This window comes from Mytilus californianus, unplaced genomic scaffold, assembly GCF_021869535.1.
Source record: "Mytilus californianus isolate M0D057914Y unplaced genomic scaffold, xbMytCali1.0.p SCAF_3, whole genome shotgun sequence".
Taxonomy (NCBI): domain Eukaryota; kingdom Metazoa; phylum Mollusca; class Bivalvia; order Mytilida; family Mytilidae; genus Mytilus; species Mytilus californianus.
This window is the reverse complement of record NW_026262679.1, coordinates 17,816,263-17,838,718: the sequence shown is the minus strand read 5'-3', so window position 1 is coordinate 17,838,718 and position 22,456 is coordinate 17,816,263. Positions and strand designations below refer to the sequence as shown.

The 22,456-nt window shown below is 31.1% G+C and overlaps 1 protein-coding gene and 2 long non-coding RNA genes across 3 annotated transcripts in view; 1 reads left to right on the top strand and 2 right to left on the bottom strand.

Moving 5' to 3' along the window:
- LOC127734043 (uncharacterized) overlaps positions 1 to 21,826 on the top strand; it is a 29,748-nt gene extending 7,922 nt beyond the window's left edge. The window contains exons 2-3 of the long non-coding RNA XR_007997366.1: positions 6,319 to 6,454; positions 21,695 to 21,826. This is a non-coding gene — a long non-coding RNA (uncharacterized LOC127734043). The remainder of the gene's footprint in view (positions 1 to 6,318; positions 6,455 to 21,694) is intronic.
- LOC127734041 (forkhead box protein I3-like) lies at positions 5,645 to 7,265 on the bottom strand. Its single transcript, XM_052243595.1, has 2 exons — positions 7,028 to 7,265; positions 5,645 to 6,742 (listed from the first exon to the last, which is right to left on the bottom strand). The coding sequence occupies exons 1-2, from the start codon at positions 7,187 to 7,189 to the stop codon at positions 6,017 to 6,019; spliced, it is 888 nt and encodes a 295-aa protein (XP_052099555.1). The 5' UTR covers positions 7,190 to 7,265; the 3' UTR covers positions 5,645 to 6,016.
- On the bottom strand, positions 5,645 to 21,256 carry LOC127734042 (uncharacterized). The gene is made up of 2 exons (XR_007997365.1): positions 21,160 to 21,256; positions 5,645 to 5,919 (listed from the first exon to the last, which is right to left on the bottom strand). It is a non-coding gene; the product is annotated as an uncharacterized LOC127734042 (long non-coding RNA).
- Positions 21,827 to 22,456: the final 630 nt, after the last annotated feature.

Sequence of the window (22,456 nt, the reverse complement as noted above, 5' to 3'; positions counted from 1 at the left end):
AGGTCAGGTCCAATTTAAAAAGTCTTCAATATGTCAAAGACAGACCTAACCTTAGGTTTGATCAGGAGCTGACCTATTCTCAGGACAGTTCATACGCAGACCTGTCGAGAGGACTGGTCTGGAGCAGACATGTCCACAGGTCTGGTCTGGAGCAGACTTGTTAATATGTCAGCTCGAGTCCTGAAGAAGCAGACATAGGTCTGGTCTACGACCCACGAAGTTAACTTGCTTGCCTGCTTAAAATTTTCTAAGTTAACCTGGAGAGCAGTCAGCCAGTCTGCATCAAATTACTTTTTGTACAGGTTAGGACCGCATCCATCTTAAGGTTTAATGATCGAAGCTAAATATTATAATGCTCAGTTGTCCCGTCCATAATAATATACAATCACAGTGACACTCACATATATTTAGGGTCAGCCATGAAAATGATATATTTCCTTTTATGATATATAATTATTGAAATGGATTATGATAATATAAAATTTATAAAATGGGCTTCAGTGTCTAAAATAAACGTCCAGCTCATTCTTATGAAGTTGTCCATCTGTTAAAGGAAAACAACTTGAACTTCCGATAGTGCTTGTCTTATTGACTAAACATCACGTAGTTTTATATTAAGAACAGAAGAAATATATATATCAAACAGAAAAGTATCAATAAATAACAATTTCCTCATATAATGGCAAACTTTGAGGAAAATCTATCCATACAATTATCAGTTACAATATGGTTACAACTTAAAAAAACTTTATAAAAGATGAGTGTTTGTGTGTTTTGTTATGTCTCTTTTGGTTATACTGCATCCCGCCATTGTGTTGTTGTGCTGTGATCATTTTTTGTATTCTTGTCTTTCATTTTTGCTGAGGTGCTTTTTCTATATGCCATTTTGTTTTTCTTTGTTGATATATCTGTTGGTTTTTATAGTGATAAAGATTATAACACAATATTGACTGCTGTACCCCTATTTTTGACATTTTTACCTGTTATGTCTGTTTGTTTTGTTTACACATTGTTGTCGATATAATGGAATTTTATGCAACTGTCATACAAGTGAGAGGTTTAGCTAGCTATAAAACTAGGTTTAATCCACCATTTTCTACATAAGGAAATGCCTGTACCAAGTCAGGAATATGACAGTTGTTTTCCATTCGTTTGATGTGTTTGAGCTTTTGATTTTGACATTTGATAAGGGACTTTTCGAATTGAATTTTCCTTTGAGTTCGGTATTTTTGTTATTTTACATTTACTGAATAGTTAAAGATGTTATGAATTTTATCCAGTTAATTATATATCTTGTTAAGAAGTGAACAAAGAAATGGAATATCCAGTTAATTATATATCTTGTAAAGAAGTGAACAAAGAAATGGAATAAAGCAGGTTGGTCATATATATTTTTTGTTCTTTTTTATGCTATATACAATAATTTGCTGTCCTCTTTTTTAAAACAGGTAAAAACTTGATGTCCTATAACTTATGACTATAAAAACAGTACATGTAGGTTTCATGTACACACCCTGCATGGCCAATAAGTCCCATGACTTCAGAAAGTTTTGACCAACTGACTGCCTAACTTAAATTTGATCGTAGGGAACACTGGGTTTTTTTCACACTCATAATGAATTGAAACCTTTCTACATGTACAAGTTAGTTGTGTCATCCATGCACATTATATGCTATAACATAAATAGGATATCAAAGGTTTGGTCTTTTAGGACAATCTTTTTCTGTTATTGTAAAATATAATTACATATGTAGATAAAGGGATGGTATGGGCTGTTAAATGGCTTGTATAGATAACCTGGACTTTTTGAAAATGATTAAACATGCATAAATGATACTCCCTAACCCAGGCCCTGACCAATGCTCAATAATTACCAGAGCTGAATAAGTTTTCAGAAAAGGCTTATATGTCTTATATGTGTTTAAAGTATTTTGATAGTATGAGCTTTTACTAAACACTTAAATGATCACTGTGCAAAGCATTTGAAAACAATTGGACTTTAGACATGTATATGATGTACATGCATTATTAACATGCCTTTAGAACCTTTTCTGCTACTTACATGTAACTGAAATAATTTGTGTCAAACAATCTTGAATTTTACATAATGCTCTTCATGGATTATCAGTTTTGTAGTAATTTGCACCTATATAAGACATGATGCATCACTATTTAGCGCATTTTACAGAAAAAATTCCAGTATGCAGTTTAAAATGAGTCACAGGAATAATGAATCTTTATATAAATGATCAACAATATATGATTCATTTTTGTAGCAAAAATAAAAAATTTCAACAGAGTCTAAATAATGAGACATGCATGGTTATATACAAACAAAATTAGGGATCATTTTTAACTTGACATATTGCTTTAAATAACTTCTTGCTACTTGTCAGGCATCTTTCAAAATAACTTGCTGTATCTTTATAATGTAGATATAAAAATATAGATAGAATAAAAGAAATGAGCTGAAACTTTAAATTCTCATAACTATTGAGCACTGATACATAGTGTATATCATTAAAATAGTCATAAATATAAAACATTGAATTGGGGGTTGGTCAGGATAATTCAGACTACTTAACATATCCAGATCAAACTATCTTAAGATATATAAGTGCAGAATGCAAATTTATATGTCATCGAAAATACTCTGCTGGGACTGTGAACATTGTAAAAGTGATTGGTTAGACATGGGTCGTCTTCCTGTATGCACCAATCTATCAAGATTTAACTGTACATTGAAAGTTTTTATTGTGTGCAGTACTCATTATTATTACCTAGTGCAACTTTACTGTTGATATCTCAAATTCTTCCATGCCGCTTGCCGGTTGGTACATTGTTTAGGTGCTTATATTTTTTTTGTTCATACACATTACTTTAAGAATGGACCCTAAACCACTATAATTTATGTTTACTGCATATTTTAAATGTAGAGGAATGACTCACATTTCACAGTCCAGATTGTCAGCTAAAACACCTAACTCTACATTTCTTCTGCCTTTTCTCCCAACATCAGTATTTGGTGTAATATTAATGTCATCCTCGTCAATCACTTCTTCGTGAATTAAGTTTGACATGTTTGGTATTGAATAAGGTGCACGAAAATTGGAAGCATACTGGTGGTCCAAATTTTGGTTAAATGTCCTTCTCATTTACCCTTTTCTAATAGATTTCAGTTTCCTTTTCTTCCTTGGCGAATTAAATCCAGACTTAAGCTTCCCCATTCTTAAATCGATATGCAAAATTCAAATATATAAAATAGTTCAAAAACGTGTATAAAATATAGAAAAGTATCAAACGCTATAAAAGTAGGAGTGAAACATTCGTCGGAAATGTAAACAAAAATACCGGAAGTTCCGAAAATGTACATTTTATTGTCGATTAATTTCTTATTTATTTTTTAAGAAACATTAAGGAGAATTCTGAAAACGAAAAAAAAGGCCCTTTTTTCTTGATAAAACCATAGATCTTTTTACGACATATCATTTTGCATAAGGGTGCGCCAACTTTGCCAAAATCGTGACTAGCGAACATCCATAATTCAAAACTACTCTTTAAAACACTACAAGGAACATTTTGTGTGACACTACGGGAATTTACAACATATATTAACAATAAACTCATCATGGATACCAGGATGAAAATATAAAATTTAACGCCAGACGCGCATTTCGTCTACACAAGACTCATCATTGACGCTCGAATAAGAATAGTTAGAAAGGGCTAATAAAGCTACATATACAATATACAACATGTTTAGGAACAGACTTTATTTCAATAATTTAGGAGTGCAACAACAGGCTATTATTGACATCGATATCATATTATGTAACGGCAAGAATAATCAAACTTTATTGATCCCCATTTTGTAACTGTTTAAACAATATTAAATTTCAATAACAGTGACCTTTTACAACTATTAAGATCAAGGTGATGTTTTGCAACATGTCAATATGACTGAACTATTTCCATGACTATAAAAATACTAATTTCCTTTATTTCAAACGGATACACATATTACTACATAAAGTAAAACATTCAATAATAAAAATACTAATACAAATATCAAACTATTATACTGTGAACTATATGATACATACTTATGTATTTGAAGCATGTGATCTATGACTAACTATTTAGTTAGTGCTAACTGATATATAAAAAAAGATAATTACATGTATATTCGTATTTCAAATATTGGGTTCCAAATGTGCTTCTTGTAAATAACTATCTCATTCCATCAACCTAACATATTGTCAGTATATGTGTAATTGTTTGTACTCAAATGTTTCTTTTTTTGGTGTTGATGTTGGATCTGTCCGATCCATTTATTTTCACATTGTCTTATCTCTGGGTGATGAGTGGCTGATAGACTGGTTAAGATCTTTGTCTAACGAGGAAGACCTTTTAGATTAATTGTGTTTATTTTGTGTTGTTCGTTTGTTGTCTTGTACAATTTGTACCTAATATCTCCATCAAATATTCCATCCTACTTAGCATGTGTCAGTGATTGTCAGTATTCATATTTTAATGTTTCTTGTCCTTATTTGGTGTTGATTGATGATCTTCAATATTCCTCATCATTTATTGTTTAACTGTCTTGTTTCTTGGTAATTCAGAGCTTACCTACAGGTAAAAATCTTTCGCTGAAGACCCTCCGAGATGTTAAGTTTAATTTTTAATTTAGATTTGTGTTTTTCGTTTGCTGTTTAATCAGCTGGTGCTTAATCAAATCAATCTCCATCAAATATGTCAAAACAGTAGGCAATTACGAATAGATTCTAAGCACTGAATATTTCACAGAACTACTTTTTGCAAATTCAAAACAAGCTAAGAATGGGTCAAAATAATATTTTTCTATCAAATTAAATTTCATAAATATGTTTTTATGTTAATGATCACCTGGGTACAATAAACAATGTAATTGTATGTACTGTTATCAATAAGTCTATAAAGCCAAAGTAAAGGTTACAAGGACAATTTGTAAACATGCTAGCTTGAAAAATAATAATGTGCGATAACAGTAACCTTTTTCAGCTTTATAGATCAAAATCATGGCTGTCTTTGCATTATTTCTTCAGAAATGAACCATCAAAATACCTAATTGTGTAATAGACAATTACAAATCGGTCCAAGCAATAATGGATCAAACCATATTTTCCTATCAAATAAAATTCCAACAATTTATTTTTTCTGTTTTTGATAACCTAATTACAGTACACAATATAAGTGTCTGTACTTTTGAAATCATCGCACCATGTAAACACTAATTAGTACCGTTTTAATTGCATCTTTAAATGATTTTAAACAAATATCAGATCCTATGGTTGATAAATAAGGGCAAACTTTAAATTAGCGAATTGATCTTTATCTTGAATAAGATCAGATGCAGTGAATGAACAACAAAAGAAAGGCGGAATATACCAAAGGGAATTAATCAAACTCATAAGTCGAAAACAAACTGACAATGCCATAGCAAAAAAACGTACAAAAGACTCCGTAAACAATCTACATTAAAAGAGAGGCGGAAGATACCAAAAGAAGATAATCAAACTCATAAGTCGAAAACGAACTGACAATGCCATAGCAAAAAAGATGAAACGACTCCTTAAAAATCAACATTAACAGTAACAAAAAATATAAATGTTATAAATTAATTTTATTGATTTTTATGTACAGTTGTAGAAACGATACCACGTGGTCTGTCTTGATTCCAAGATAAATGACAACAGTATTCATTGACTTCAAACGCAAGAATTTTATACATAAACTGTTCCTATTGTCCAATCTCTCAAAAACATTTGAGTCCGTTTACGATGTAGTTTTACCGGTATCATTGAAAAATAAAGTTGTCCTTAGTTCCTCAAAGCAATTATGTAAGTCAACGCTGCTGACGTATACAAATTATCAAGTATCTTTACTAAACTCAGTCAACACTGCATTGATAATTTTTAATTATTCAAATGCAGCAAAATTTAAAACCCACACTTGGTAATGTGAGATACGTTTTATTCACCAATCAGAAACCTCTTTCTGTATCTGACAAGATGAATAAAACGTTGAACTCGAGCTCGGTCTGAATGATGACGACGTACAGTATGTGGATGGTGTAATGCATGATTGTCCTCCTGATTGCGAAACGGGAAATAATGAATCGCTTCCGAACGACTGCATGACTGCCGGAAATTGCGTTCTTATCATTTCGAATGTAGATACAGGAGACTGAATAATTTGATGTGGGTTATGAGGTTTGGTATGCATTAAGGATTCTTTGTATGAGTATGGGTAGAATCCAATTTGCGATGATGTCATAGGTACATATCCATTATTATTCCGTGTGTAGAATTTATTAGATGAATCATCGGCAGTTTTTACAGAACTTTTTCTAGCTCTTCGTCTTGCATTTCGGCGCCTGAAGTCTCCTTTTGAAAAATCCGCTATACATGCTAAGTGAATAGACCAATAGTTGCCTTTGCCATTATTGGACCTACCACATTTCAGGAAGCACTCGTTTAGAGAAAGATTATGCCGTATACTGTTTCTCCATGCTTTTTCTTTGTTATTGAAGAAGGGAAAATTATCCATTATGTATTGATATATGTCATTGAGTAACAGTTTCCTGTTTGGTTTACTCAGTATTGCCATTGAAATCATAGCTATATAAGAGTGCGATGGCTTCTCATGGGTATCACTGGAAGATGATCCATTCTTTATTGATCTGTCTAACGATAACTGAACCTAAAAAAAATGATAACAAATATAATAGAAAATAAAACAACAGATAAATATTAGAAAATAATGAAGAAATCAGTTAAAGCGCCATTATCCTTCATTGAAATCTGTACAACAAAGTAAAATTGAGCTGTAGCTACGCTTAATTGTCAAATATATAGATACATATACTTCTTAGTCTTTGATTTATATTAATTTGATATCTAAGAAAATAAATATCTTTATTCTTTTAATATATGATAAAATTCCTCTCCCAATTTAAAGCTATTTTCATTTAATGATACAACATACCTGTGCAATAGATTCATCACTGTCACTGTAGCTACTTTCACTTTCACTTGTACAAAGAGACGGTGTCCAAACTCCATCACCCTCGCTTGAGATAGAATCTCGTTTGACTCTTTCGGTATCTCCTCTGTTTAAATGATAGATGTTTAAATGTGAATTCATCATGATTCCTAAATTGGGTGGAACAATCTTGTTGAGAGAAAATGACAGAATGACTTAAATTGTTTGCGTTTCAGATATATATATATCACACAAACCTGTTGTTTTTCACAGTTTTTAATCACGTGATCTGATTCAAATGTCATTGTTTTTCATTTAACGGGTCATATTGTTGAATAACATTTTTATATTGAAAAGTATGTTGTTTTTCATTTAACGGGTCATATTGTTGAATAACATTTTTATATGAAAAAGTATGTTGACAGTTGGCAGTGAAAATTGTATTGATTTGTTATCAAAAGAAAAGTATCAACATATCACATTTTAAGAAAAATGCTTGATAATAATTATTTTGTTTGAAAATAATAATATTGACGCCAAGAGTACAAAAAGAAAGAAAAATATGAAGACCTAATAGAAAGAAGTAGAGCTTGGTAAACGAAAAATTCCTACAGTAAACTGTAGCTTTACAACCAAAAAACTTAAACTATTATAGTTAAGGTTTTTGCCTTCTCATGCAAAATGAAAGAAAGAAGCGTTCAATTAAAACCATTATAAAGTAAAATAAAAAAATACCGAACTCCCAGGAAAATTCAAAACGGAAAGTCCTTTATCAAATGGCAAAATCAAAATCTCAGACACATCAAACGAATGAAAAACAACTGTCATATTCCTGACTTTGTACAGGCATTTCTCATGTAGAAAATGGTGGATTATATTTTGTTTTTATAGCTAGCTAGTGCGGGATAAAAATCTCAAAAATTGAAATTGCGGTGAAACTTTTTCCTTGTCGTTTGAACTTTTACAGTTTGTCGTCTTTATTACAATTCCATCGTCAAACGGTAACACCAGACATGTGTGGGCTTTGTGAACGCTCCACAATGCAATAAAATTTGAAAAAAACATAGAAATTCAGGTGAGACATCTACATGTTTTGTTTATTATTTACGAAATCAATACCAATACATTCTTGAATTCAGAGTGTTAGCTTCCATTATTTGGCCCTTTTAACTTTTTCAGCGTCACTGATGAGTCTTTTATAGACGAAACGCGCGTCTGGCGTACAAAACTGTAATCCTGGTATCTATTGTCAGTTTATTTCTATTAGTTACAGTCCTGTAAAACGTGGAAAAATTACGCCTTTAAAATATCAATGCTGGCAAATCAAACAACAGGCTGTTATCGACATCGCATTATATAAACAAACGAATAAACAAATTTTATGGATGAAATTACTAAACAGTTGGAGTATTATTCTTTTTTAACGTAACAATATCTTTATTGGAGTATTATACAAGTTCAATGATAGTAACATTTTACATTCTTAAAGATCAAGATCATGTGTTCTTTGCAATATTTTACCAGGAATGAACCATTTCCATATACTGTGAAATACTAGTTTATAATATATATATATATATATATATATATATATATATAAACAAGTCTAAATTGAAAACAACGTTCAAACCCATGATTGCGTTGGATAAAAACCGCAATTTTTATACGTGTGCATCCAAAAACAAATTTCTTGTTAGAGGGGTCTAAATACAGCACAAACAACATTTTCTAAAAGACCAAAAAAGTGAAAAAGTATATTTTAACAAAACGCATTTGACTAACAGGTCGAACAACAAATGTTCTTAAACCCTGCTGACTGCCATTGGCGATTGCCAAATAAACGGATCACAAGGTGTAATAAATGAATCTGTATATATATATATATATATGCTAGTCAAATGCGTTTTGTTAAAATATACTTTTTCACTCATTTGGTCTTTTGGAAAATGTTGTTTGTGCTGTATTTAGACCCCTCTACCAAGAAATTTGTTTTGCATGCACACGTATGAAAATTGCGGTTTTTATCCAACGCAATCATAGGTTTGAACGTTGTTTTCAATTTAGACTTGTATATATATATATATATATATATATATATGCATTTGAATCCTGTGATTTATCTTTTATAACTGCGGCCATGTAAGTAGGTTGGCAGGCAAAATCGAAACGCCTCCCAATCTTATTGCCCTAAGAATAATTATGGCCAAGTTCAGTGAAAATTGGCCAAGTATTTTCAGAGGATATATTTAGGCAAATTTCGCTCGGTTTTAGTTTGTAACTCATATTTGTTTTCTCTCAATCTCTTTATGACTTTTGAACAGCGGTATACTACTGTTGCCTTTTTTTTACAGCGATGACGACATTGCCTACAGACGCCTATTGAAATCATTAGCTCACGTACCACTTGGCATTTTGTACCTGCTGAATTCAATAAGTTAGTCGCGTCAACGCTAAATATATGACCGCCCTTCCTCTGTTTCTAATGTCTAATGTCACTTTGTCTCTTAGTATGACAATTAGGTTACTACCTCTTCATTACCATTCGGTATGAAGGCCAATTTCTAAACATCAACGTCCTCAGAAATGGTAATACAGGAGCTATTTTATTCAGTGTATCAAACATATGATTTTCATTTTGGTACATTAATTGTCATCTTTTTTAACACCATGATTCTAAACAAGGGTCAATATTTAGGACATTTAACTATTTAGAATTCCTGTTCTCACTTGGATACTTTCACTTCTTACTGATATGAAAATAAATAATAACATATATATTCATACTTAAATATTTGTGTTTAAAAGATACAAATAAGTATCACCTACTTATAAATAACCAGTGCATTGCATCTAACTTAATATGTTTTCTGTGATTGTCTGTACCCATGTGTAACAATTTATTATCTGTATTTGGTGTTGATAGCTGATCAAACATAATCCGATGCATTTAATTTCAAATTGTCTAATCTCTGTGTGATTAAGAGCGAACCAACTGGTAAAGAACCTTGTTTTTCGTTGAAAACCTTCCGAGATGTTTTATTTATTTTTATTTTTTTTCTTGTCTTATCAATTTGTATACATATATTCATCAAATATGAATATATGTAAATAGGCTATTACCAATGGGTCAATAGTTGTATTTGCACTGAATATTTCATAAAAATATTCTTTATAAAATTCATAACAAAATATGAATGGGTTAAAACAATATTTTTCATTCAAACAAAATTCCATAAATATGTTTTTCTGTTTATGATCACTTTGATACAATAAACAATGTAAGTAACTTTTATGACCTTATCATGCTTATTATGACCTTTCGACAAATACCACATATTAATGTTTATAAATAAGGGCAAACTATAGACAAACGAATTGATATATTGATGTTTATCTTAATTAATATCAGATGCAGTGAGCGATCAACAATAGTATATTTATAACTGATATTAAGAAGTGTATAAGGCCAAATAAAGGGTTAGAATGATAATTTTGAAACTTGTTTGGTTTGAAAATGAAATTGTAGTAAAAATTTGGAGACAAATTTTCGCTTTTTATTAAATTCTTACAGATAAAACTGTGCCTTGCGTACACAATATCAATCCTGATATCTATGATGCGTTTATTATACTTCCACATTTAGGTAGATCGGGTGTTTATGGCCATCTTAGACTGTAAAATAGCAGAAATTAATATGTCTAGATCTTAAATGAAATGTGCAAATTTTATTAGAAAAATGGAATTCATTTGTAAGACTATTCATTTAAATAAAGAAAATAATGTGTTTTATCATACGATTGATTTTTTTTAAAAACAGAATATTTTTTTCTTTAATTAAATGTTTTCCACTTTGCCATATAAATGGAAATAACTCAGATAACGTTACTTTCATAAGAGAGTAATAAATTTACCTTAATTATTTTGTAGCGAGTAAAACGAGTCCCATGAGCCCAATTTTGCTTTTATTTCCTGAAAGCACATTTTAAAAGCTATCTTCTCATATTTTGTTTTAAAATTCTATCGTTTGATTGTAGTTCTATTCCACAAAATTGGGTTTTCTATGCACAATCTACAGAAAATCTGAAGCTTGTAAAAGAGCCCCGTGACTGACCCTTGTATTATATTTTTGAAAAAAAAAACATGATTTAAATACACTTTGCGAATTATCAAAAACGATCAATCAATATTTATTTAGAACTCCCATCTACCTTAATAGATCTCTAAAGTAAACCGATTTTTATAGCTGTATTATAACAATATTTTAAAAATTAGTGCAAACTTATTTGTAAGTTAATAAAGGTCTTTTTTAACTTGGGAAGAGGGAATTTGCATGTCCCATTGATATCTGGTTAACCGATGAAATGTTCGTACTGATATGTAAATTTGTCTTAGACAATACACTATCGCTAACACCACATGCTAAGTAGACGGTACAGATGTTTAAGTCTTAATATCTTTAAAATGGACAAGCTTTATTGGTACAAAAGGGAACTTATAAACTTATAAAGGCTTATAATTCAATACGTCAGATGTGAGTTTAGTCTACATAAGAATCGACAGTGAAAATCGAATCAAACCAGTGTGAAGCCTAAATCAATAACGAAGTTGAAGAGTAGTAAAATCAAAAATTGCAAAAAAATGTGTAAATGTAGCAATAAATGTATATATTGTCATATACAACTTTTATTTTAAAATTTTAGTTGTTAAAAAATGTTATAGCTTCTATAATAATATACAGATGGGTGCATGTTTAGTCTGTACAGTAAGTTAACTTGCTCATCGGTCATTTTGACTGGTCAAAGTTAACATGCGACAGGTTTTAGGACTGTTCCGACCGGTCCTAGGGCCACAATCAAGTTAACTTGAAGAGCAGACTTGGTTCTAGGACTGTTTTTATGACTATCAAACAGTTAACTTTTGAACCAGCTCTGCTATAAGTTAACTTCGATTTTGACAATTCCGATTGAACAAGACCAGATCTTAAGTTAACTTTTTGGCTGGTCTGCTCAACTCTTATAAGTTGTGACGAGGACCGCTCTACATCGATTTATAATACATTTTTAAATGTCTTTGTTTATTGTATTTTATTTAGAGTGCCCTGATTTCTACTGTTTCTTTTTCTGTATCAACTTAGAGTTCCAGTATGTCCTCTTTTTATTCAAAATATTGAATCACTCACCAAAAGTCATATATTTTCATATCTCAGTCTGGTTTGTAAAACAAAAATATTTGACCTCATCAACCAAAACAGACCATATTTATTAATTCAAGATGCATTATATACTACAAATGACAGCAATATTGGAACACAATGACTACAAAATTTTGTCCGCATCAATTTTGAGTTCAGTATGTTCTTTTTTTTATTGAAGATATAAAACCGTAACGAAAAATCAGTAGTTTTCATATCTTAGGTTTTTTCGTAAAACAAACATTTTATTGAAGTATTGCGAAACACGTATGACTCGGATATGAAATCTGTGCCGGAGATTGGAAATTAACGAGAAGGTTCAAATGTATATCACACCTTTTAAATCCGTGCACTATACAACTTTCGTTCGAACATTCCGTCGAAAATATAATCGTGAATCCAAGGCAAAAAAGTGAATTACCATGAAAAATGCATGTAGTGCATTGAATATATTTAGAGACTGTAAAAAATAGGGAAAAAAATATTTGACCGCTTCTACCAAAACTGACCATATTTATTGGCGCGTATCATTAATCAGTATATTTATTTACTCAGGATGGATTGTATAATACAAATGACAGCAATATTGGACCACAATGACTACAAAATGTTGTCCGCATCAGTTTTTAGTGCCAGCATGTCCTCTTTTTATTCAAAATATCAAACCGTCATCAAAAATCAGTAGTTTTCATATTTCAGGCTGGTTTGTATAACAAAAAATATTTTACCGCTTTAACCAAAACAGATCATATTTGCATTTTATTATGAAAACTATGTAGGCGCGTATCATAAATCAGTTTATTTGTTAAATCATAATTGATTATATAATACAAATGACAGCAATATTGGATCACAGGGACTACAAAATGTTGTCTGCATCAAGTTTGAGAGCCAGCATGTCCTCTTTTTTTCAAAATATTTAAATGTCGCAAAAATTCAGTAGTTTTCATATCTTAAGCTAGTTCGTATAGCAAATATATTTAACCTTATCAACCAAAACTGACAATTTTTGCACTTTATTATGAAAACAATGTATTCTCGTTAATCAATTTTCAGTATATGTGTTAACTCAGGGTGCATAAAATTATACTAATGATTGCAATATTGGAACACCATGACTACAAAATGTATTCTGCATCAATGTTGAATGCCAGCATGTCCTATTTTTATTCCAAATATCTAACTGTCAACAAAAATCAGTAGTTTTCATATCTAAGACCGGTTCGTATAACAAAATTATTAGTAAAGCATTGTGAAGACGTATGGAACTCTGTGCCGGAGATTGGAAATTGACGAAATGTACAAGCTTATATCACACATTTTAAATCCGGTCACTATACAACTTTCGTTCGAACATTCCGTCGAAAATATAATCGTGAATCCAAGGCAAACGAAGTGAATTACTATGAAAAATTCATGTAGTGCATAAAATATATTTAGGAGGAAACTGTAAGAATAGGAAACGAGCCAATTAAACAATGTTGTGAATATCACATCGTATGAAAATATGTTTCCAATGCATTGGATAAACTTTTTATCCGTCTTCAAATAAAAAAAAAACTCTCCTTTGTTTAAAGATGTTTATTTGTCAATCAACAAGAACAAAAGTTTATAGCCATTTATTTTATTCATACAAGAAATAAAAAACAGAAATTATAATATAAATATAGAGAGTCACTTCGTTAAAAAGTATAATCTTTTGCTGTACTGGAAAATAGAACAATACTATTATCGTTTATATAATCAAAGGTCAGGTCCGATATCAAAAGTCTTCAACACGACAATATGTCAAAGACAGAACTATCCTTAGGTTTGATCAGGAGCTGACCTATTCTCAGGACCGTTCAAACGCAGGCCTGTCGAGAGGTCTGGTCTGGAGCAGACATGTCCACAGGTCTGGACTGGATTAGGCTTGTTAATATGTCAGCTCGAGTCCTGAAGAAGCAGACATAGGTTTGGTCTACGACGCACGAAGTTAACTTGCTTCCCTGCTTAAAATTTTCCAAGTTAACTTGGAGAGCAGTCAGCCAGTCTGCATCAAATTACTTTTTGTACAGGTTAGGACTGCATTCATCTGAAGGTTTAATGATCGAAGCTAAATATTATAATTCTCAGTTATCCCGTCCATAATAATATATAATCACAGTGACACTCACATATATTTAGAGTCAGTCATGAAAATGATATATTTCCTATTATGATATATAATTATTAAAAGGGATTATGATAATATAAAATTTATAAAATGGGCTTTAATGTCTAAAATAAACGTGTGTCCAGCTCATTCTTCTGAAGTTGTCCATCTGTTAATGGAAAACATCTTGATTTTCCGATAGTGTTTGTCTTATTGACTAAAAATCACGTTTTCAGCATTTCAGATCTTAAATCACGGAGCTTTATATTAAGAGCAGAAGAAATATGTATATTAGACAGAAAAGTATCTATAAATATCAATTTCCTCATATAATGGCAAATTTTGAGGAAAATCTATCCATATAATTATCAGTTACAATATGGTTACAACTAAAAAAAACTTTATAAAAGATGACTGTGCCTGTGTTTTGTTATGTGTCTTTTGGTTATACTGCATCCCACCATTGTGTTGTTGTGCTGTGCTCATTTTTTGTATTCTTGTTTTTCATTTTTGCTGATGTGCTTTGTCTATATGCCATTTTGTTTTTCTTTGTTGAAACATCTGTTGGTTTTTATAGTGATTAAGATTATAACACAATGTTGACGGCTGTACCCCTATTTTTGACATTTTTACCTGTTATGTCTGTTTGTTCTGTTCACATATTTTTGTCAATATAATGGATTTTTTTGCAACTGTCATACAAGTGAGAGGTTTAGCTAGCTATAAAACTAGATTTAATCCACCATTTTCTACATAAGGAAATGCCTGTACCAAGTCGAGAATATGACAGTTGTTTTCCATTCGTTTGCTGTGTTTCAGTTTTTGATTTTGCCATTTGATAAGGGACTTTCCGATTTGAATTTTCCTTGGAGTTCGGTATTTTTGTTATTTTACTCTTCATGAAGTCTGGGGAGCACTTTTTACTGAATAGTTGCAGATGTTATGAATTTTAAGCAGTTAATTCTATATCTTGTAGAAGTGAACAAAGAAATGGAATAAGGCAGGGTGGTCATATACATGTTTTGTTCTTTTTTATGCTAGGACAATAAGTTGCTGTCCTCTTATTTAAAACGGTAGAAACTTGATGTCCTATAACTTATGTCCATAAAAACAGTACATGTAGGTTTCATGTACACACCCTGCATGGCCACTAAGTCCCATGACTTCAGAAAGTGTTGCCAACTGACTGCCTAACTTAAATTTGATTGTAGGGAACACTGGGTTTTTTCACACTCATAATGAATTGAAACCTTTCTACATGTACAAGTTAGTAGTGTCATACATGCACATTATATGCTATAACATAAAAACCATATCAAAGGTTTGGTCTTTTAGGACAATCTTTTTCTGTAATTGTAAAATATAATTACATATGTAGATAAAGAGATGGTATAGGCTGTTAAATGGCTAGTATAGATAATCAGGACTTTTTGAAAATGATTAAACATGCATAAATGAAACTCCCTAGCCCAGGCCCTGATCATACTCAATAATTACCGGTGCTGGATAAGTTTTCAGAAAAGGCTAATGTATCTTATATGTGTTTAAAATATTTGGATAGTGTGAGCTTTCACTAAACAATTTTGTTATTTTAATGACACACTAAAATGATCACTGTGCAAAGCATTTGCAAACAATTGGACATAGCCCAGGCCCTGACCATACTCCATAATTATCGGTGCTGGATTAGTTTTCAGAAAAGGCTAATGTATCTTATATGTGTTTTAAATATTTGGATAGTATGAGCTTTCACTAAACAATTTTGTTATTTTAATGACATACTAAAATGATCACTGTGCAAAGCATTTGCAAACAATTGAACATTAGACATGTATATAATGTACATGTATTATTAACATTCTTTTAGAATCTTTTCTGCTACTTACATGTAACTGAAATGATTTATGTCAAACAATCTTGAATTTTATATATATGCCTTCATGGATTATCAGTTTTGTAGTAAAAAGTAAAATCACAAAAATACCGAACTCCGAGGAAAATTCAAAAAGGAAAGTCCCTAATCAAATGACAAAATCAAAAGCTCAAACACATCAAACGAATGGATAACAACTGTCATATTCTCGACTTGGTACAGGCATTTTCTTATGTTGAAAATGGTGGATTGAACATGGTTTTATAGCTAGCTAAACCTCTCACTTGTATGACAGTTATATCAAATTCCATTATATTGACAACGATGCGTGAACAAAACAAACAGACACAATAGGTAAAAATGTCAAAAATAGGGGTACAGCCGTCAACATTGTGTTATCATCTTAATCATTATAAAAACAAACAAAGAAGCACAAAAAGGCATACATCAAATCTAACAACCTCATTTTGCTTTTTTATTATGCGATTTTATTTATATATGTAAATTCCACCCATAAAGGATTGAAAGATTTTAAGTACTTGGACCGAATCCTTATCTTGACAGACACATGGTTAGATTAACATTAACTTTGACGTAGAATCGCTCTTTTGACGTCACACAGGTAGAAATAAAATAATTTTGTCGTTCAATGTATGAGGGGATGCATAAGTTCAGAGTCATGTCAAATTGATATCACAAAAAACAGACTTAAGGTGGCTGGGGCGTCTTAATTAAAATTGACAGATTTTTTTGATAATTTGTCAAAAATGAAGTTTTTATCATACTTTTTTCAAAAATATAATAAAAAGTATGGGTCACCGAACTTATTTTCATGCTAGAGGTTGTGCAAAATTGTCAGATTTTGTATAGATTATGCATGGAAAATCAAATTTTGTGTGATAAAAAGAAAACTACTTGGTAGAACTTTAAGATAAAATGTGAGAAGATAGCTCTTATAAGATGCTTTCATATAAGAAAAAGAAAAAATGGGGTCACCGAACTTGTTTTCTTGCTACATATCAAAATAGGTAAATTCACAACACTTTCTATTGTAAAAATTACTTTATCTGAGTTATCTCCCCTTATGTGGCAAAGTTGAAAAAAATCTAATTAAACACAAATAAGGTGTTTTTGAGAAATTACAGCAGTAATTATGATAAAACACACAATTTTCTATATTTACATCAAAAGTCTTTTACATAAATTACATACTACTCTCAAAATTTGCACATTTCATGAAATATCTAGACCAACGTTATCTGCTACGTCGAGATCCAAAATGGAGGAAGACACCCGAATCACCTTAACAGTAAAAGTAAAAAGGCATAATCAAATCTAACAACCTCATTTTGCTTTTTTATTATACGATTTTATTTATTTATGTAAAATCCACCCCTAAGTAATTTAACCCTATATAAGACATGATGCATCACTATTCAGGGCTTCTACAGAAAAAATTCCAGTATGCAGTTTAAAATGAGTCACAGGAATAATAAATCTTTATATAAATGATCAACAATATATGATTCATTTTTTTAGGAAAAATAAAGAATTTTAACAGACTTTAAATAATCAGGCAATGTATTATTATTTACCAAAAAAATTAGGGCTCATGTTTAACTTGACATTTTGCTTTAAATAACTTCTTGCTACTTATCAGGCATCTTTCAAATAACTTGTGACATCTTTATAATGTAGATTGAAAAATATAGATAGAATAAAGGAAATGAGCTGAAACTTTAAATTTTTGATAATTATTGAGCACTGATACGTATAGCGTATATCATTAAATAGTCATAAGTATATAACATTGAATTGGGGGTTGGTCAGGATAATTCAGACTATTTAAGATATTCAGATCAAACAATCTTAAGATATATAAGTGCAGAATGCAAATTTATATGTCATCGAAAATATACTGCTGGGACTGTAAACATTGTAAAAGTGATTGGTCAGACATGGGTCGTGTTCCTGTATGCACCAAATTATCAAGATTTAACTGTACAATGATATTATTTATTGTGTGCAGTAATTATTATAATTACCTAGTGCAACTTTACTGTTGATATCACAAATTCTTCCATGCCGTTTGCCGGTTGGTTTAGGTGCTTATAATTTTGGTTCATACACATTACTTTCAGAATGAACCCTAAACCACACTCATTTATGTTTACTGCATGTTTTAAATGTAGAGGATTGCCACACATTTTAAAGTCCAGAGTGTCAGCTAAAACATTTACTCTACAACTCTCCTACTTTTTCTCCCAATAACAGTATTTGCTGTAATGTTAATGTCATCCTCGTCAATCACTTCTTCGTGTATTACGTTTGACATGTTTGGTATTGTATAAGGTGCACGAAAATTGGAAGCATACTGGTGGTCCAAATTTCGGTTAAATGTCCATCTGATCTACCCTTTTACAATAGCGTTAAGTTTCCTTTTCTTCCTCGGCGAATTAAACCCAGACTTAAGCTTCGCCACTCTTAAAACTATATGCAAAATTCAATCATATAAAATAGTTCAAAAACGTGTATAAAATATAGAAAAAGTATCAAAACGCTATAAAAAGTGGGAATGAAACAATCGTCGGCAAAGTGCAACTCCCGTCGGAAATATAAACAAAAATACCGGAAGTTCCAGAAATGTACGATTTATTGTCGATTTATTTCTTATTTATTAAAACATTAAGGAGAATTTTGAGAACGAAAAAAAGTGCTTTTTTTTTCTTGATAAAACCATATATCTTTTAACGACATATCATTTTGCATAACGGTGCGCCAACTTTACCAAAATCGTGACTAGTGAACATCCATTATTCAAAACTACGCTTTAAAACACTATAAGGAACATTTTGTGTGACACTACGGGAATTTACAACATTTATTAACAAAAAACTGCATCATGGATCCAGGGTAAAAAATTTTACGCCAGACGCGCATTTCGTCTAGACAAGACGCATCATTGACGCTAGAATAAGAATACTTATAATGGGCAAAATAAAGCTACATATATGACATGTTTAGGAACAGACTATATTTCACAAATTTAGGAGTGCAACAACAGGCTATTATTGACATCGATATCATATTATATAACGGAAAAAATAAACAAACTTTATTGATCCAATTTTGAAACTGTTTAAACAATATTAAATTCCAATAACAGTAACCTTTGACAACTATTAAGATCAAGGTGATGTTTTGCAACATGTTAATATGACTGAACTATTTCCATGACTATAACAATAATAATTTCGTTTATTTCAAACGGATAACACGTTTAGGCCAAAGACTAGTTTTCAATAAGGTCCTTCATTATATACACATATTACTACATAAAGTATAAAACTCAATAATAAAAATACTAATACAAATACAAATATCAAACTATTATACTGTGAACTATGACTAACTATTTAGTTAGTGTTAACTGATATATAAAAAAAAGATAATTACATGTATATTCATATTTCAAATATTGGGTTCCAAATGTGCTTCTTATAAATAACCATCTCATTCTATCAACCTAACATATTGTCAATAATTGTTTGTACTCAAATGTTTCTTGTCTTTGTTTGGTGTTGATGGTGGATCTGTCCGATGTATTTATTTTTACATTGTCTTATCTCTGGGTGATGAGAGGCTGATAGACTGGTTAAGATCTTTGTCTAACGGGGAAGACCTTTCTAGATTTATTTTGATTATTTTGTGTTGTTCGTTTGTTGTCTTGTACAATTTGTACCTAATCTCCATCAAATATTCCATCCTACGTAGCATGTGTCAGTGATTGTCAGTATTCATATTTAATGTTTCTTGTCCTTATGTGGTGTTGATTGATGATCTTCAATATTCCTAATCAATTATTTTTTAAACTGTCTTGTTTCTTGGTAATTCAGAGCTTACCTACAGGTAAAAATCCTGCGTTGAAGACCCTCTGAGATATTAAGTTTAATTTTTAATTTCAATATGTGTTTTTCGTTTGCTGTTTAATCAGCTGGTACTTAAAATATCTCCATCAAATATGTCAAAAAATTAGGCAATTACGAATCGATTTTAAGCACTGAATATTTCACAGAACTATTTTTTGCAAATTCAAAACAAGCTATGAATAGGGCAAAATAATATTTTTCTATCAAATTAAATTTCATAAATATATTTTTCTGTTAATGATCACCTGGGTACTGTTATCAAAAAGTCTAAAGCCAAAGTAAAGGTTACAAGGACAATTTGTAAACATGTTAGCTTGAAACATAATAATGTGCGATAACAGTAACCTTTTTCAGCTTTTAAGATCAAAATCATGGCTGTCTCTGCATTATTTCATCGGAAATGAACCATCAAAATACCTAATTGTGTAAGAGACAATTACAAATCGATTCAAGCTATAAATGGATCAAACCAGATTTTCCTCTCAAATAAAGTTCCAACAATTTATTTTTTCTGTTTATAATAATGAGATAATCAAACTCATAAGTTGAAAACAAACTGACAATGCCAAAGCAAAAAAACGAACAAAAGACTCCGTAAAAATCAACATTAAAAGAGAGGCGGAGAATACCAAAGGGAGATAATCAAACTCATAAGTCGAAAACGAACCGACAATGCCATAGCAAAAACGATGAAAAGACTCCGTAAAAATCAACATTAACAGTAACAAAAAATATAAATGTTATAAATTAATTTTATTAATTTTATGTACAATTGAAGAAACGATGCCACGTGGTCTGTCTTGATTCCCAAATAAATGCCAACACTATTCATTGACTTCAAACGCAAGAATGTTATACATAAACTGTTACTATAGTCTAAGCTCTCAAGAACATTTGAGTCCGTTCACGATGTAGTTTTACCGGTATCATTGTAAAATAAAGTTGTCCTTAGTTCCTCAAAACAATTATGTAAGTCAACGCTGCAGACGTATACAAAATGACCAGTACCTTTACTAAACTCAGTCAACACTGCATTGATAATTTTCAATTATTCAAATGCAGCAAAATTTAAAACCCACACTTGGTAATGTGAGATAAGTTTTATTCACCAATCAGAAAACTCTTTCTGTATCTGACAAGATGAATAAAAAGCTGAACTCGAGCTCGGTCTGAATGATGACGACGTACAGTATGTGGATGGTGTAATGAATGATTGCCCTACTGATTGCGAAACGGGAAATAATGAATCGCTTCCGAACGACTGCATGACTGCCGGAAATTGCGTTCTTATCATTTCGAATGTAGATATAGGAGATTGAATAATTTGATGTGGGTTGTGATGTTTGGTATACATTAAGGAGCCTTTGATTGAGTATGGTTGGAATCCAATATGCGACAATGTCATAGGTACATATCTATTATTATTCCGTGTGTAGAATTTTTTAGATGAATCATCGGCAGTTTTTACAGAACTTTTTCTAGCTCTTCGTCTTGTATTTCGACGCCTGAAGTCTCCTTTTGCAAAATCCTCTATACATGCTAGGTGAATAGACCAATAGTTGCCTTTGCCGTTATTGGACCTGCCACTTTTCAGGAAGCACTCGTTTAGAGAAAGATTATGTCGTATACTGTTTCTCCATCCTTTTTCTTTGTTATTGTAGAAGGGGAATTTATCCATTATGTATTGATATATGTCATTGAGTAACAGTTTCTTGTTCTGTTTACTTAGTATTGCCATGGAAATCATAGCTATGTAAGAGTGCGATGGCTTCTCATGGGTATCACTGGAAGATGATCCATTCTTTATTGGTCTGTCTAACGATAACTGAACCTAAAAAATGATAACAGATATAATAGAAAACAATAAATAAATATTAAAAAATAATGAAGAAATTAGCTAAATTGCCATTATCATTCATTGAAATCTGTGCAACAAAGTAAAATTAAGCTGTCGCTACGCTTAATTGTTAAATATATGGTAACATAAACTTCTTAGCTCATAATTTATATTTAATTTCTTATCGAAGAAAATAAATATCTTCATTCTTTTAATATATGATAAAATTCTCTCCCAATTTAAAGATATTTTCATTAAATGATATAACATACCTGTGCAATAGATTCATCACTGTCACTGTAGCTACTTTCACTTTCACTTGTACAAAGAGACGGTGTCCAAACTCCATCACCTTCGCTTGAGATCGAATCTCGTTTGACTCTTTCGGTATCTCCTCTGTTCAAATGATAGATGTTTAAATTTGAATTAATCATGGTTCCTAAATTAAGAGGAACAATCTTGTTGAGA